The sequence below is a fragment of the Piliocolobus tephrosceles genome, chromosome 9, assembly GCF_002776525.5.
Source record: "Piliocolobus tephrosceles isolate RC106 chromosome 9, ASM277652v3, whole genome shotgun sequence".
NCBI lineage: Eukaryota > Metazoa > Chordata > Mammalia > Primates > Cercopithecidae > Piliocolobus > Piliocolobus tephrosceles.
Genome location: NC_045442.1, coordinates 10892134 through 10910223, shown reverse-complemented (window position 1 = coordinate 10910223; position 18090 = coordinate 10892134). Strand labels below are relative to the sequence as shown.

The 18090-nt window shown below is 43.4% G+C and overlaps 1 protein-coding gene across 2 annotated transcripts in view; it reads right to left on the bottom strand.

Annotated features, from left to right (window-relative positions):
• Nucleotides 1-1114: 1114 nt before the first annotated feature.
• Nucleotides 1115-18090, bottom strand: part of FAM24B (family with sequence similarity 24 member B) — a 30657-nt gene continuing 13681 nt past the window's right edge. Inside the window, exons 2-4 of one of the 2 annotated variants that reach the window (XM_023224344.1) lie at nt 14950-15096; nt 2414-2510; nt 1115-1464 (exon numbers count right to left, since the gene is read on the bottom strand). In XM_023224344.1, coding sequence (XP_023080112.1) covers nt 1272-1464; nt 2414-2510; nt 14950-14959 — 300 coding nt within the window. In that variant the 5' untranslated portion in view covers nt 14960-15096 and the 3' untranslated portion in view covers nt 1115-1271. Of the gene's footprint in view, nt 1465-2413; nt 2541-14949; nt 15097-18090 lie in introns of both variants that reach the window. The other variant, XM_023224343.2, reaches the window with a different exon arrangement.

Below are 18090 nucleotides of genomic sequence, written 5' to 3'. Positions count from 1 at the left end.
GGTCCAGGCACTGAGCCACCCACTGTGTGGGGTAAGGGGATTTGTATGTGCTCCATCTGTCAGAGCTTGCTGGTGACAAGAGAAAATCAAAGGCAGGGGACAGAGACAGTGCCCAGAAACTTAAGGCGGACAGGTGACCTCCGGCTGGAGGATGCCCTGACTTGGCCTCTTCCCAAGCATGCTGGGGCTGGAGGTTCAGCCTCCAGGAAGTGCTCGGCCTCTACAGACAGCTCTTCCACCCACATCTGGCCCGTTTCTGTGCCTAGATGTCACAGCTGTTTCCTTCATTTGCGACTTCTGTTTTCCTTTTTACCCCCTTTTAGTAGATTACCACCTGTTACTAGCTAATAATTCTTCACATTCAGTATACATGTGATGGTCACGGTCACAAGCAAGGGTTTAGTTCATGAGAGGAGTGGACATGCAGTTACAGATGGGGAATCATGCTTAGCAAGGGGTTCTAGGAGGCTCAAGCACAGGAGCTGGAACAGAAGGCAGCTGGGAGTAGAAGTGGGGAGGGGTGCTTCCTGTCACCTGTTGTGGTCAGGGAGTCTGGGCTTTGGCCTTTGGCTGGTGGTTGGTGTTACAGTTGAAGATGTTGATGGCTGGATCAACACACATCACTGTTACCGTGATCCACGAAGGAGCCACATGCTCTGGAGATTTGGGGACTGCAGTAGGAAGAAACTGGCTTTCAAAAGGTCCTTTTGAGGTCACTGAGCTCAGGCCTATCTTATACAGGTCAGACAACTTTAACACAGGGAGGTGCTGCCTGGCTCCTCTCACTGTCTTGGATAAATGGACAGGACAACACGACAGGTGTCAGGACGTGACACCATTTTCTGCGGTGGATGCCAACCATCCAAGCCCTCATGAGAGCTAAATGAGTGACTCCAGCTGGACAAGATCAGCTGGGCTGAAATTGGAAACGTCGTAAGAACAGTGTGCATTTTCCTTCTCGGGTGGTAGGTGTGCTGGATACTTTTATTCCAGTTCTCTTTCTTCTATTGCAATGCTACAAGCTAATTCCCCCACATTCCAAAGTGAGTAATAAATATATTTAAACAAAGAATATTTATAATTAACAATCAAAAACTATGGGCGGCAAAGAGGATTATTTTTAATAGTGTACATTTATTCAAAAGTATATAAAACAACATTGTAAATTATATAATCTCACATAAAAACTCTAGAACTTGATTTGAATAACAAAACAATCTACTAAGAAAGAAATATTGCTCATGAAGATTTTTGTGCCCACCTTTCCCAAGTCATAGGCCTTCATTTATGTCACAACAGCAAGGTGGCAGGGCATCAAAACTGGCACACATTCTACATCCTTCACAGCACTGCAGGGCAGGACAAGACTCCATGGCAATGGTTTTGGCCTGGCTGTTCTTGGCCCACCACACCTTGTCTGGGTTGTGATTTTTTACAGCCACAGCCTCAGGGTCCTTTGCAGCTCTTGAGAAAAGACACACACAAAGCACAGGCTTAGAATTTTTCTTCTCAGTCCTTTTGTTAGAACTGTTGGGAGTATTGGAAGTTTAGTGCTGAAGCCAGTCAAACATTAATACTAGTCCTACATTAAGGCTCTCTCCCCTGTCCCAAGTTCCTCTCCAATCCTTTCCTCTCCTATGATTGCTATAAATGTAAACTGAGGTTACAAAAGTAAGGGTGAGTGAATTCGCAAGCAAGGTCACCCAGCTGGTCACTGCAGGCCCCTGAGATGCAGGAACGGTGGGAAGGTGCTGCATTCAGCTGTGTCCTGGGCTCCGGGATGTGCCATTGTGAACTCCTTAGAATGGGGACACAATTGCATCTGACAACCGATCTTTCTGGTACTTAAAGGGTCTTCTCCCCAAAAATGCAATCTTCTCTTATCTGACCTACCCTCCTTTGTCCACTGTCCCCCAGGTTTTTCACACAGGTCAGCTGTCCCTGAGATCTAGAGCCCATCATTTTCCCCAAGGCTGCCAGAAACAAATGGAGGAATACCCTGAGAGCTCCCAACTCAGGCAAGAAGAGATCAATCCAGCCCGTCCTCCACATGAGTACAAGGCAGAGCTCATTCACGCAGGCTCCCCCACAGAATCTGCAGCCTGCAGTGCCCAGGACAGAGGAAGGCTTGGCCAAGGTGCTGAATTAAACACCTGATGGTAAACTTAGTGAGATCCAGTGACAGCCAAGCAGTGCTGATACTCACAGGCCCAAGTTGAGAACATTCTAACAACCCCAGCCAGAAAGAAGAAACATAACTAGACTAAGCTGTCTTTTTGCCTTTACAAAGCTGTCTGTTCTTCTTGACCTCACCCAGGGGTATGGCCACAGCAACAAGGAATGACCTTGCTCCAACAGGGAGCCCAGGTATCCCATTGAGGGAGTGTTATCCCCTTTTCTCCATGTGACTCACTTTAGTGCGTTGTATATTTTGAAGTAAAGACAGAGCACGACAACTATCAGCAGGAGCAAGGCTGCCAGGATACCACCAGCAATGACAAGCATAATCACTGTACGGAGGTCAAAAGACTTCGATGTACCTAGGCAGAGAAGTACAAGCAAGCACTGAGCCCATGTAGCCTCCTTCCCCACACAACCACCAAGCAATGTCAATGTCAGGGGAGGAAGAAGAAACCCCAAACACAGATCCTTATGTGTGTAAAACACAAATGTCTTCCCAGGGCAGTCTAGGATCCCAAGCTGGCCCAGAGATGGAAAAAAAAAAAAAAGTCCATTTGTCAATGAAAAGAAATGGAAATGCAGTCCAGAGAGAAGGCTATCAGAAGGACAAACAGTGGGAAGAATCTTTCCCTTTCACAGGTGTGATGTGTAGCTGGAAACAACAAGCAGGCCTGCAGTGGAGCTGATGGCATCACTCCCCAGCACCTGGGCCTCCTGAGCTATACTCATTTTCAGAGTCAGAAATGATCCTCACTGGATGTCAGGCTCAAAGCTCTTCTGTGGAAATGACTGTTTCCGAATGTTACTGTCCCAACAATACTGAGAATATGCAAATCCATTTTGTAAATGATGCATGTTTTAGGAAAAGAACTTTACAATTCTTCCTCTGACAACTGACAGTTTTCCTCCTAAATCTTAAATTCTCCCAAGAAATCCAATTTGAGATAAAAAATTAGTTTAACTTTCTGAAACTGGGAAAAAGTGAGCCAGGGGAGAATAAACAATCTGACTGCCAAAGCATACTTACCACCTTTTAACTCTCCATGGCTGGATGAAAGCCAACAGTAAAAAAAAATTACAATCAAAGCAAACTTTAGGGAACAGGACATCTTATCAGGAATTTCTCAAACTTTTAATTTGAGAAAGAAAATTCTAATGATTAACATCCAAAGTTGAAGACCTCACTTTTAGAAGCAGTCTTCCAGCAGAGCTAGCAGAACGGATATCCACAATCTAGTTCCAACTTCTGTGCCAATCAGGACACAGGCTGTGTGACATCAACACTCTGGACACCAGCTCTCTTTCATGGAGTTCTAAATTCCATTCCACTTCCAGATATATTTTAGCACCAATGGAAGTAAATATGTCTAAATACTCTCTTAAGCCATGTAATACTCAATCTCCCCTTTTCAGGCTTTGTTTCCCTCAGAGAAAAGTTTTAGTTAAGAGTCTGATTCCCAGAGATGCCATGTTATATTATTTTAAATGTCCACTTTTCAAAAAAGCCTATAAGAAATTATGGCCCATAAAGGAGTGGGGGAGCAATAAATAAAAACTTTTTCTGGAAGAAGCCCAGACATTGGCCCTACTAGAAAAGACTTTTAAAGTCTTTTAAATATGTTCAAAGGAATCCATGTCCAAAAAACTAAAGGAAAATATGAAAATAATGTCTCATCATAAAAAATACCAATAAAGATAAAAATTATTAAAAAGAACTAAACAGAAATTATGGCATTGGAAACTACAATACCTGAAATGAAAAATTCACTAGAAGGGCTTAATACCAGATGTAGATTGACAGAAGAAAGAATCAGTGACCTTGAATATAGTTGAGATTATCCAAACTGCAATATAGAAAGAAAAATAAATGGGTAAAAATGAACACAGGGGGAGGGCAAAGCAAGATGGCTGAATAGGAACAGCTCCAGTCTCCAACTCCCAGCGTGAGCGACACAGAAGACCGGTGATTTCTGCATTTTCAACTGAGGTACTGGGGTTATCTCACTAGGGAGTGCCGGACAATCGGTGCTGGTCAGCTGCTGCAGCCCGACCAGTGAGAACTGAAGCAGGGTGAGGCATCGCCTCACCTGGGCAGCGCAAGGGGGAAGGGAATCCCTTTTCCTAGCCAGGGAAACTGAGACACACAACACCTGGAAAATCGGGTAACTCCCACCCCAATACTGCACTTTAAGCAAACGGGCACACCAGGAGAATATATCCCACACCTGGCCGGGAGGGTCCCATGCCCACGGAGCCTCCCTCATTGCTAACACAGCAGTCGGCTATCTAACGGCAAGGCAGCAGCCAGGCTGGGGGAGGGGTGCCCGCCATTGCTGAGGCTTAAGTAGGTAAACAAAGCCTCTGGGAAGCTCGAACTGGGTGGAGCTCACAGCAGCTCAAGGAAACCTACCTGTGTCTGTAGACTCCCCCTCTGGGGACAGGGCACAGCTAAACAACAACAACAAAAAAGCAGCAGAACCTCTGCAGACGCAAACAACTCTGTCTCACAGCTTTGAAGAGAGCAGTGGATTTCCCAACATGGAGGTTGAGATCTGAGAAGGGACGGACAGCCTGCTCAAGTGGGTCCCTGACCCCTGAGTAGCCTAACTGGGAGACATCCCCCACTAGGGGCAGTCTGACACCCCACACCTCACAGGGTGGAGTACAGCCCTGAGAGGAAGCTTCCAAAGTAAGAATCAGACAGGTACACTCGCTGTTCAGCAATATTCTATCTTCTGCAACCTCTGCTGCTGATACCCAGGCAAACAGGGTCTGGAGTGGACCTCAAGCAATCTCCAACAGACCTACAGCTGAGGGTCCTGACTGTCAGAAGGAAAACTATCAAACAGGAAGGACACCTATACCAAAACCCCATCAGTACGTCACCATCATCAAAGACCAGAGACAGATAAAACCACAAAGATGGGGAAAAAGCAGGGCAGAAAAGCTGGAAATTCAAAAAATAAGAGCGCATCTCCCCCTGCAAAAGAGCACAGCCCATTGCCAGCAACGGATCAAAGCTGGTCAGAGAATGACTTTGATGAGATGAGAGAAGAAGGCTTCAGTCCATCAAACTTCTCAGAGCTAAAGGAGGAATTACGTACCCAGCACAAAGAAACTAAAAATCTTGAAAAAAGAGTGGAAGAATTAACAGCTAGACTAATTAATGCAGAGAAGGTCATAAACAAAATGACAGAGATGAAAACCATGACACGAGAAATACGTGACAAATGCACAAGCTTCAGTAACCGACTCGATCAACTGGAAGAAAGAGTATCAGCGATGGAGGATTAAATGAATGAAATGAAGCGAGAAGAGAAACCAAAAGAAAAAAGAAGAAAAAGAAATGAACAAAGCCTGCAAGAAGTATGGGATTATGTAAAAAGACCAAATCTACTTCTGATTGGGGTGCCTGAAAGTGAGGGGGAAAATGGAACCAAGTTGGAAAACACTCTTCAGGATATCATCCAGGAGAACTTCCCCAACCTAGTAGGGCAGTCCAACATTCAAATTCAGGAAATACAGAGAACGCCACAAAGATACTCCTCCAGAAGAGCAACTCCAAGACACATAATTGCCAGATTCACCAAAGTTGAAATGAAGGAAAAAATCTTAAGGGCAGCCAGAGAGAAAGGTCAGGTTACCCACAAAGGGAAGCCCATCAGACTAACAGCAGATCTCTCGGCAGAAACTCTACAAGCCAGAAGACAGTCGGGGCCAATATTCAACGTTCTTAAAGAAAAGAATTTTAAACCCAGAATTTCATATCCAGCCAAACTAAGTTTCATAAGTGAAGGAGAAATAAAATCCTTTACAGATAAGCAAATGCTTAGAGATTTTGTCACCACCAGGCCTGCCTTACAAGAGATCCTGAAGGAAGCCCTAAACATGGAAAGGAACAACCGGTACCAGCCATTGCAAAAACATGCAAAATGTAAAGACCATCGAGGCTAGGAAGAAACTACATCAACTAACGAGCAAAATAACCAGTTAATATCATAATGGCAGGATCAAGTTCACACATAACAATATTAACCTTAAATGTAAATGGACTAAATGCTCCAATTAAAAGACACAGACTGGCAAACTGGATAAAGAGTCAAGACCCATCAGTCTGCTGTATTCAGGAGACCCATCTCACATGCAGAGACATACATAGGCTCAAAATAAAGGGATGGAGGAAGATCTACCAAGCAAATGGAGAACAAAAAAAAGCAGGGGTTGCAATCCTAGTCTCTGATAAAACAGACTTTAAACCATCAAAGATCAAAAGAGACAAAGAAGGCCATTACATAATGGTAAAGGGATCAATTCAACAGGAAGAGCTAACTATCCTAAATATATATGCACCCAATACAGGAGCACCCAGATTCATAAAGCAAGTCCTTAGAGACTTACAAAGAGACTTAGACTCCCATACAATAATAATGGGAGACTTCAACACTCCACTGTCAACATTAGACAGATCAATGAGACAGAAAGTTAACAAGGATATCCAGGAATTGAACTCATCTCTGCACCAAGCGGAACTAATAGATATCTATAGAACTCTCCACCCCAAATCAACAGAATATACATTCTTCTCAGCACCACATCGCACTTATTCCAAAATTGACCACATAATTGGAAGTAAAGCACTCCTCAGCAAATGTAAAAGAACAGAAATTATAACAAACTGCCTCTCAGACCACAGTGCAATCAAACTAGAACTCAGGACTAAGAAACTCAATCAAAACCACTCAACTACATGGAAACTGAACAACCTGCTCCTGAATGACTACTGGGTACATAACGAAATGAAGGCAGAAATAAAGATGTTCTTTGAAACCAATGAGAACAAAGATACAACATACCAGAATCTCTGGGACACATTTAAAGCAGTGTGTAGAGGGAAATTTATAGCACTAAATGCCCACAAGAGAAAGCAGGAAAGATCTAAAATTGACACTCTAACATCACAATTAAAAGAACTAGAGTGGCAAGGGCAAACACATTCAAAAGCTAGCAGAAGGCAAGAAATAACTAAGATCAGAGCAGAACTGAAGGAGATACAGACACAAAAAAACCTCCAAAAAATCAATGAATCCAGGAGTTGGTTTTTTGAAAAGATCAACAAAATTGACAGACCGCTAGCAAGACTAATAAAGAAGAAAAGAGAGAGGAATCAAATAGACACAATAAAAAATGATAAAGGGGATATCACCACCGACCCCACAGAAATACAAACTACCATCAGAGAATACTATAAACACCTCTACGCAAATCAACTAGAAAATCTAGAAGAAATTGATAATTTCCTGGACACTTACACTCTTCCAAGACTAAACCAGGAAGAAGTTGAATCCCTGAATAGACCAATAGCAGGCTCTGAAATTGAGGCAATAATTAATAGCCTACCAACCAAAAAAAGTCCAGGACCAGATGGATTCACAGCTGAATTCTACCAGAGGTACAAGGAGGAGCTGGTACCATTCCTTCTGAAACTATTTCAATCAATAGAAAAAGAGGAAATCCTCTCTAACTCATTTTATGAGGCCAACATCATCCTGATACCAAAGCCTGGCAGAGACACAACAAAAAAAGAGAATTTTAGACCAATATCCCTGATGAACATCGATGCAAAAATCCTCAATAAAATACTGGCAAAACGGATTCAGCAGCACATCAAAAAGCTTATCCACCATGATCAAGTGGGCTTCATCCCTGGGATGCAAGGCTGGTTCAACATTCGCAAATCAATCAACGTAATCCAGCATATAAACAGAACCAAAGACAAGAACCACATGATTATCTCAATAGATGCAGAAAAGGCTTTTGACAAAATTCAACAGCCCTTCATGCTAAAAACGCTCAATAAATTCGGTATTGATGGAACGTACCTCAAAATAATAAGAGCTATTTATGACAAACCCACAGCTAATATCATACTGAATGGGCAAAAACTGGAAAAATTCCCTTTGAAAACTGGCACAAGACAGGGATGCCCTCTCTCACCACTCCTATTCAACATAGTGTTGGAAGTTCTGGCTAGGGCAATCAGGCAAGAGAAAGAAATCAAGGGTATTCAGTTAGGAAAAGAAGAAGTCAAATTGTCCCTGTTTGCAGATGACATGATTGTATATTTAGAAAACCCCATTGTCTCAGCCCAAAATCTCCTTCAGCTGATAAGCAACTTCAGCAAAGTCTCAGGATACAAAATTAATGTGCAAAAATCACAAGCATTCTTATACACCAGTAACAGACAAACAGAGAGCCAAATCATGAATGAATTTCCATTCACAATTGCTTCAAAGAGAATAAAATACCTAGGAATCCAACTTACAAGGGATGTAAAGGACCTCTTCAAGGAGAACTACAAAGCACTGCTCAGTGAAATCAAAGAGGACACAAACAAATGGAAGAACATACCATGCTCATGGATAGGAAGAATCAATATCGTGAAAATGGCCATACTGCCCAAGGTTATTTATAGATTCAATGCCATCCCCATCAAGCTACCAATGAGCTTCTTCACAGAATTGGAAAAAACTGCTTTAAAGTTCATATGGAACCAAAAAAGAGCCCGCATTGCCAAGACAATCCTAAGTCAAAAGGACAAAGCTGGAGGCATCACGCTACCTGACTTCAAACTATACTACAAGGCTACAGTAATCAAAACAGCATGGTACTGGTACCAAAACAGAGATATAGACCAATGGAACAGAAAAGAGTCCTCAGAAATAATACCACACATCTACAACCATCTGATCTTTGACAAACCTGAGAGAAACAAGAAATGGGGAAAGGATTCCCTATTTAATAAGTGGTGCTGGGAAAATTGGCTAGCCATAAGTAGAAAGCTGAAACTGGATCCTTTCCTTACTCCTTATATGAAGATAAATTCAAGATGGATTAGAGACTTAAATGTTACACCTAATACCATAAAAACCCTAGAAGAAAATCTAGGTAGTACCATTCAGGACATAGGCATGGGCAAGGACTTCATGTCTAAAACACCAAAAGCAACGGCAGCAAAAGCCAAAATCGACAAATGGGATCTAATTGAACTAAAGAGCTTCTGCACAGCAAAAGAAACTACCATCAGAGTGAACAGGCAACCTACAGAATGGGAGAAAATTTTTGCAATCTACTCATCTGACAAAGGGCTAATATCCAGAATCTACAAAGAACTCAAACAAATATACAAGAAAAAAACAAACAACCCCATCAAAAAGTGGGCAAAGGATATGAACAAACATTTCTCAAAAGAAGACATTCATACAGCCAACAGACACATGAAAAAATGCTCATCATCACTCGCCATCAGAGAAATGCAAATCAAAACCACAATGATATACCATCTCACACCAGTTAGAATGGCAATCATTAAAAAGTCAGGAAACAACAGGTGTTAGAGAGGATGTGGAGAAATAGGAACCCTTTTACACTGTTGGTGGGATTGTAAACTAGTTCAACCATTATGGAAAACAGTATGGCAATTCCTCAAGGATCTAGAACTTGATGTACCATATGACCCAGCCATCCCACTCCTGGGTATATACCCAAAGGATTATAAATCATGCTGCTATAAAGACACATGCACACGTATGTTTATTGCGGCACTATTCACAATAGCAAAGACTTGGAATCAACCCAAATGTCCATCAGTGACAGACTGGATCAAGAAAATGTGGCACATATACACCATGGAATACTATGCAGCCATAAAAAAGGATGAGTTTGCGTCCTTTGTAGGGACATGGATGCAGCTGGAAACCATCATTCTTAGCAAACTATCACAAGAAGAGAAAACCAAACACCGCATGTTCTCACTCATAGGTGGGAACTGAACAATGAGGTCATTTGGACTCGGGAAGGGGAACATCACACACTGGGGCCTATCGGGGGAGGGGGGAGGGGGGAGGGATTGCATTGGGAGTTATACATGATATAAATGATGAATTGTTGGGTGCTGACGAGTTGATGGGTGCAGCACACCAACATGGCACAAATATACGTATGTAACAAACCTGCACATTATGCACATGTACCCTAGAACTTAAAGTATAATAAAAAATTAAAAAAAAAAAAATGAACACAGGACTTCCAGTTTCTGCACCAGCATGTGAAGGGCTTAGGAGTCATCATTCCCATCTTCACAACAAGTAACAAGCTGAATAAACTGACTGAATAAAAGCTGAATCAACAACTCTTAAGTCAACCAGAAAACTGGTCACAGGACAAACAGCCACCCCCAAAACTAAAGAGAGAAGTGAATACAGAGAAACTCAGCTTAGCAGCAGAAGCCATTGCCAGAGCCAGCAACTGGTAAGAACATTTACACAGTAACTCATGTCTTTCTGGATGATGAATAGGGACTAGCATAATATTTTAAAACTCCTGAGGGCCAAATTTTGTTTTGTTTTGTCGGGTTGTGGCTCACTTTCATGAGTCATATCTCCAGGAGTGTTGCAGGAAGTCAGGGACCCCGAATGGAGGGACCAGCTGAATCCATGACAGAAGAACATAAATTGTGAAGATTTCATGGACATTTATTAGTTCCCCAAATTAATACTTTTATAATTTCTTACACCTGTCTTTACTACCATCTCTGAACATAAATTGTGAAGATTTCATGGACACTTATCACTTCCCCAATCAACACCCTTGTGATTTCCTATGCCTGTCTTTACTTTAATCTCTTAAGCCCATCATCTTTGTAAGCTGAGGAGGATGATATTGCCTCAGGACCCTGTGATGATTGCGTTAACTGCACAAATTGTTCGTAGAGCATGTGTGCTTGATCAATATAAAATCTGGACACCTTGGAAAAAGAACAGGATAACAGCAATGTTCAAGGAACAAGAGAGATAACCTTAAAATCTAACTGCCAGTGAGCCGGGCAGAACACAGACATATTTCTCTTCTTTCAAAAGCAAATAGGAGAACTATGGCTGAATTCTTTTTCTCAGCAAGGAACATCCCTGAGAGAGAATGGCCCCTGAGGGTAGGCCTCTGAAATGGCTGCTTTGGGGGTGGCTGTCTTTTATGGCCAAAGGAGAGGGGATGAAATAAGCCGTGGTCTCCTGTAGTGCTCCCAGGCTTATTAGGACGAGGAAATTCCCGCCTAATAAATTTTGGTCAGACTGGTTGTCTGCTCTCAAACCCTGTCTCCTGATAAGATGTTATCAATGACAATGTGTGCCTGAAACTTCATTAGCAATTTTAATTTTGCCCCATGCTGTGGTCCTGTTATCTCGCCCTGCCTCCATTTTTTTTGTGATATTTTATTACCTTGTGAAGCATGTGATCTCTGTGACCCACACCCTATTCGTACACTCCTTCTCCTTTTGAAAATTGCTAATAAAAACTTGCTGGTTTTACCGCTCGGGGAGCATCAAGGAACCTGCCAACATGTGATGTCTCCCCCAGACACCCAGCTTTAAAATTTCTCTCTCTTGTACTCTTTCCCTTTATTTCTCAGACCAGCTGATGCTTAGGGAAATAGAAAAGAACCCACGTTGAATATCTGGGCTGGGGTTTCCCCCAATACAGGAGCTCACCTGGTTCTTATAACGAAGACTACAGGAAAATCCCTTTATGTTTTAGTCTCCACTGACACTGCAGTGGAGTTGGCCTTATTAGTCATGAAATTTCACCAGGCCTCCTCTGGTGCCACCCCAGAAGTTAAGTGGAAAGTTGTCTCATTACCTACTGGGTCAGAGAAGAAATCCAGACTCCCCAAGGGGTCTCCACTGATACCACAGGGGTCAGAGTTGAGTCACTGCTCTTTATTCATCCTTCTCTGACACCACCCTGGTGGAGGGGTGCTTTGGGATACTTCTTTACTGCTTGGTAATAGTAGACTTCTAGGCTCTCTACTCAGTCTTCGCTGGTGGAGTTGGGATAGGGCCATAGTTTTTTCTATGGTGTTTGCCTAGAATGCAGAAGTTATTGTCTAAAAGTTTTCTGTCTTGTTGAATTGCCCATTTCCTGGTCTTTTGGCCAGAAAAACTAGTTTCTTGTTGGGGCTCTTTTGTCTGAACCCATTGGTGTTTCCAAGTTGCTCATTTCCTCAGCTCCAAGTTTAGGAATCTGAGACAAAAAACAAAACTTACGGAACTCACTACCATGCTATTACTTTGATCCCAAGGTCCCTAGCTAGCCTTCCTTCTTTTCTCCACCTATTCAAGTCTTATGTTTGTTTCATATATAATATCCATGGATTTTAGTTGTACTTAGGAATAAGAAGAAAAAGTATCTCTTCCCCTAAGTGGAAGTCCCCCATATGGGAAATTTTTTAATCAGTCCTCTGCTTAAAAGCCACAGCCTCTGCACCAACCCTACACTTGCTCAATCCTGAAAATGAGTGTCTCCTTAAATTGTGTACCCTGGGCCCTTCGCATGTGTTATCCAGCCCATATCTCAACATAGCATCTTTCCAGCCTCATCTCCCTCTGCGTTACCCCACACCCCATGTATTTTCATGCCTCTGACCTGGTTACATGGCCCTCCCTGTCCCTCACCTCCTCTATCTCCTGAAATACCATCCTGCAAGACTTCAATAAAATGCCACATTCTTATAAAACCTTCAATGATTTCCGTCTCTCTCCCTCTTGTGTTAATTGTCCTCTCCCTATGTATCCATGCCCTTTGTTTGTGCCTATATGGAAATTTGAATTGTTGACTAGGTGTAGTGGCTCATGCCTGTAATCCCAGCACTTTGGGCGGGTGGGGCAAGAGGACTGGATTGAGCCCAGGAGTTTGAGATCAGCCTTGGCAATATGGTGAGACCCCATCTCTACAAAAAATTTTAAAAATGAAAATGAAAATAAATTAGCCAGGTGTGGTAGCAGATGTCTGTAGTCCCTACTTGGGTTCAGAGGGATATAACCCTAAATAAGCTTAGTCATCATTAAGGAGCTAGGGCCTGTGGACCCTCACCATGTGGATGACTACTTCATCTCTCGGTTTCCCTCTATTTCTGTGGTTACTTGATTGCTGTTTGATAGTCTATGGGCTTGTGCATTTAAAGTTTGCTTTTTCAAGGTGTTTGTGAGCTCCATGGGGGCAGGAGCTCTGCAACCCTAGGTATCAGAGAACCTGCAACCTATTAGGTGCTGGCACATGTTATGATCATCAATCGAAATCTGAATTTTGTCCATCTGGCACTCATCACTTTCTCCAACTGAACCTCTAAATTTAGACAGTACAGTGACTCAGATATAGCAATTAAACCCTGACTAATATTATTTCATTGATTAAAAAGAATGCATACTTTCTACGTTGCTTATAAGTCACCAACATTTAACTACTTCCAATGTGTTTTAGTAGTATCTTTCTGAGTTGTAATGAAGACAACCAGGAGGTAATAACTAAAACCTCTGTTTGAAAGATGAGGAAACCGAAGCTCAGAGAGTGGAAGTGACTCCCTTGGGTCACACAGCAAGTAACTGGCAGCAAAGAAACTAGGACCTGGTTCTATAATCCTTCCCTCCATCTCCTGCTTCCCAAGTCCAATGCTCTTCCACCCCCAGCCTTCCTGAACCTTCTGAAATGATGTGTTGTTCCCCATTCCCAGTCTCCCTAACTCTATTATTCAAAGGCTGTGATTCCTGAACCTTCTGAAATGATGTGTTGTTCCCCATTCCCAGTCTCCCTAACTCTATTATTCAAAGGCTGTGATTTTGGCTGTCAGCTGAAAGATCTGCAAATAAATCTAGTTGCATTTCATCTAAGGAAGGGGCTGGTTTTTGTGTTGACGTTTTCATTCAAAGCAATATCTCACTGATGATTCACATGTGGTGACTACTCAAGAGTACTGAGAGGAATGGGGCCATGTGTTTCAGATGGCAAAAGGTAGGCAGCAACTGTGCTCAGAATCAGTGAGTTCAACTTTGCAAAACGCAATTCCTGATACAGGGGCTGGCCTTTTCTCTATGGAAATTCTCTGTAATTCATATCCACAAGGACTTTCACCCAAGTCAGTTATTTGCAAACTGCCCATCCTGTGACTAACACCTGAGTCAAATGGTTGCAAACACCCTGAAGCATGCTAAATTGCATCTCTGGAGACAGAAGCATCCTGGATCCAAAACTACATAAGCCTGTGAGCTCCCTACTTGACCCAGTTCCCATCTCTGTGCCTCCTCCACAGCTCTTTCTGCTCTGCTCCTGGAAAACTTATCTTTACCTTCAGACTCTCGGTGCAGATGGGGACCTTGCTATGGCACTGGCAACTGCCATGAGAAGAGCTAGGTTTTGTCCCAGAGAGAGGATCTCCTTAACTGAATCCTTCATTCTCAGAGAAATAAAAATTGTGGTGAACAACATGCAATCGGATTTTATGAACTGCCAAGGTTTGAAGACAGTTTCTGTGTCTTTGTAAAATCCAAATGGCACATTTTACTATATGTCCCAGAACCAGATTACACCTCTCTTTCTATCTCCCAAATTCCCATCCAATCATTCCCTCCAAAACTTTATGACGACAAATCAGTTTTAAAAGAACCAAAGAGAAAAAACTGCAAACTTAGTGATGGACTATCATGTTCCACCTTATCAGTGCCTGTCTAGGTGATCCATGCAGATCCCCTAGAGGTGCAGGTATGACAAGGAAGGTCACAATCTGCCATGCACTGGGCTCTGGGATCTGCCCTCTAACTCACAGGCTTAACTTCCACAAAATATGACAAGACTGAGTCTGTCAAACCAACCTCTCATTTCTTGGGAGGCATTCTTCTCCATACTCACATGATTCAAGAGAAGTAACAGTTCATCTTATTTCACCTGCATACATAATGGCTTCTGTGCCCCAGGAAGGGCAAGAAACATTTCAAAAAGAGCTCCAACTTCATCATGGGTCAGACATCCTCTTGTCAGGCATCCTCCAGGGTCTTCCAAGTGCAGCTTCCCATCTCACCATCTCTTAGGCAACTGGAGAGGGGAAAAGAGAACAGCTCAAGAACTCTGTAGCTCAGGAAAGGGGAGATCATTCAGCTTGTCAGTTTTTTCAGTCTATAGTGCCTCAGACAGAGGGAGAGCTCAGCTAACACGCTGAGTTAAAACACCCAATAGGAAACTCAATTATTTAAAGTGACAACAAGGCAGCGCTGACACACAGAGCCACCAGGCTGAGAACATTTTATTTACAAGCTCACAGCCCCAAGCCAGAAGGTAAAAACGCCAAGAGTGTACACAAACATGTCTTTGCCTTTCAACCTCTCCTGCTGTTCTTGACCTGAACCATATGTGGCTGCCACAGCAAGGAATGCCCCTGCGGAAGCAAAGAGTGTCCAGGTATCCCATTTGAAGGGATGTCCCTCATTGTTAAGTGACTCACATCTTTGCCATGGCACACTAGAAAGGGACACCATCAGCACAGCGGCAGCAACCAGGACGAGACCAAAACCAACTATAATCTCTGTCCCAAGACCAGCAGTCTCAACGTTTATATGGATAGACACCCAACTTGTGGTGGCTGACTTTGTGAAAAGCCAAATATTATCTATGAGGAGCTACGCAGGCAGTGCCAACGATGTTCCCTGTGTAGCAAACAAGCAACCTCTCCTGCTGTTCTTGACCTGAAACACCTGTGGCTGCCGCAGCAAGGAATGACCCTGCTGAAGCAGAGAGTGTCAGCGTGGGAGTCAGCAGTGCCTGCCTTCAAGGGGTCAGCCTAGGGGAGGTCCATAAAGCCCTGATTCTGCAGCTCAATCCCAACAAGAACGGCCTTTCACACTGGAAAGACTAGACAGCAAAAGTATCTGAATATCTTTCCCATTTACAGTGTGTTGAGGCCTCAGTCTCAGTCTAGCCATGCTGGGGAGTCTCCAGGCGTCTCTCCTTCTTTCCCTGGGCCTAAATCAGGACTGCAGAAGCATCCTTACTGGCCCCAAAGGTTCCTTCTCCAGCCCCCTCTCTCCTGGACAGACCCACTGCATGTTGCAAAGAGATGTAGACAGTGATTACAGATCGATCTTCATTTCACCTGGACTGAGAAAAATCACCCTGGGTTACTGCTGCTTCCCTCAGCCACTATATCCCTCCCTCCACTTCCCACCTCTAAACACCGGTGGTTTCATGATGTCCCCAGGCTGCCAGCCCCCAGAGCCAGCCCAGGCCTGCATTTACATTTCACTGGATGGACACAAACAGAATTTGGTTGCTTGTGACTGTAGGAATGAGGTTCCTATTTCTTGCTGGCTCATGGCCCAAAGCCACTCTTAGCTCCTACAGGCCACCCACTCACAGGCCCTCTCACTCCAAGGCCATTTACTTCTCCTTCCAGACTGGGAGGAAAGCCTCTCTCTGATGCTCCATCTCTGATGCTCCACCCACCTTCTGTAAAAGGGCTCACCTAATAAGGTCAGATCTACCCAGATAATCTCTATTTTGATTAGCTCAAAGTCAGTTGATTAGTAACCTAGACACAAGAGTGACGTTCCATCATATTCCCTAGTCCAGCCTACCCTCTAGGGGATGGGAATATACAGGATATCTGCATGGGGGAGCTGGAACCTTGGGGGTCATCAGAGAACTTTGCCTACCATGAGGCTACTATGCTGCCACTTATAAAAGGGAACCATTTTGGTCCAAAACATGAAGCCAACGAGCTTTGCTGCAATTGAATTTTCACGATTCTTCCTTGCTATTACATACGTCAGTCTTCAAAGCAATAAATATTGAATTGCTATCTAATCCATTTACACTTCACAACTGGTCATTTCTCTTACTACATTTAAATAAGTTTATAAAACTCAAATTATCAGTACAACGCTGGGAACCTTTACCTCTACTCCACAAAGGCAGTTTTGCTGTACTTGTGTATTTATGGTACTTAAGTATCCGTCTCCTTGTATTTCTCTAGTTTTGTCATGTTCTCCAAAGCACTCATCATTCAGACTTGCCTCCAGTCAAGTTTTGAGGCCTTAATAGCACAAAGAATGTTATAAGCTCTTGAGGAAGTACAGACCCTTCAAACTTACATATCTAGGCTTTAAACTGTCAAACAGAAGCTTTAAAAAGGAACAAAAGAAAACATTATCAGTTTACTTTTATGTCCCCTAAATGGGCTGGAAGTGCATGTCAGTGCCTGCTGACCAGCTGACAACTACTCAGGCACTGGCAAGGCTGGCTCTGAATGCTCAGGATGGCTCCACTGTGCCCCTGTGCATCCTTCCCCATGCACGCCTGTACCCACAGCCGATTACTCCTTCTGCATTCTTGAATGTGCACCTTTGGGTCCTGAAACAGGAAAGTTCTAGGAACTGGGGGGGAAGATCACAGAGAGTGGTTACCCAGGTAGCCCTTACTGTCTGTGGGGCACACAGAGCCCTTGAATCCTTCTAAACATGGTGTCCCCGGTACCAGCGAGAAGTACCCCTTGGGCTGGTGCTCCCCAGAGACTACAGAGGGAGCATACTAAGGCTTCAGGGCACCCCAGCCTCCCTGGCAGTTATGCAACAGACTTCTGTGAGCAAAATCTGAACATGGTTCCTCTAGGGATCTGGCAATATATTAAATTTCCTTAGGAAAGATGCTTTTGTCTTCCTGCAGACTTCAGGTTTCCATCAGCAGTTCCTCTTCCAGGACTCAGGAAACTAGGCTCCCACAGAATTGGCCATCCTTGGTCTCTCTGCATCTTTTGTATGAAAGTGGATAGCACACATAAGACAAGGCAGGGCCTGACTGATTCTACTGGTAAAGACACAGTAATCCACTTCTTGATTCAGGCGATTTGGTACTCAGACACCGAGAGAGAGATTAGCCAAAGATGTCCCAATCCCTGTTCCACACTCCAAATAGGATGACACCAAACAAAACAGGTTGGATGACTGTGATGTGAGTTGTGGGGTAATTTGTTGCTAAGGAGCCAATTATAGACTGAAGCTAAGTGGTTTAATATTCTGAAGCTGTATTCTGATGGAA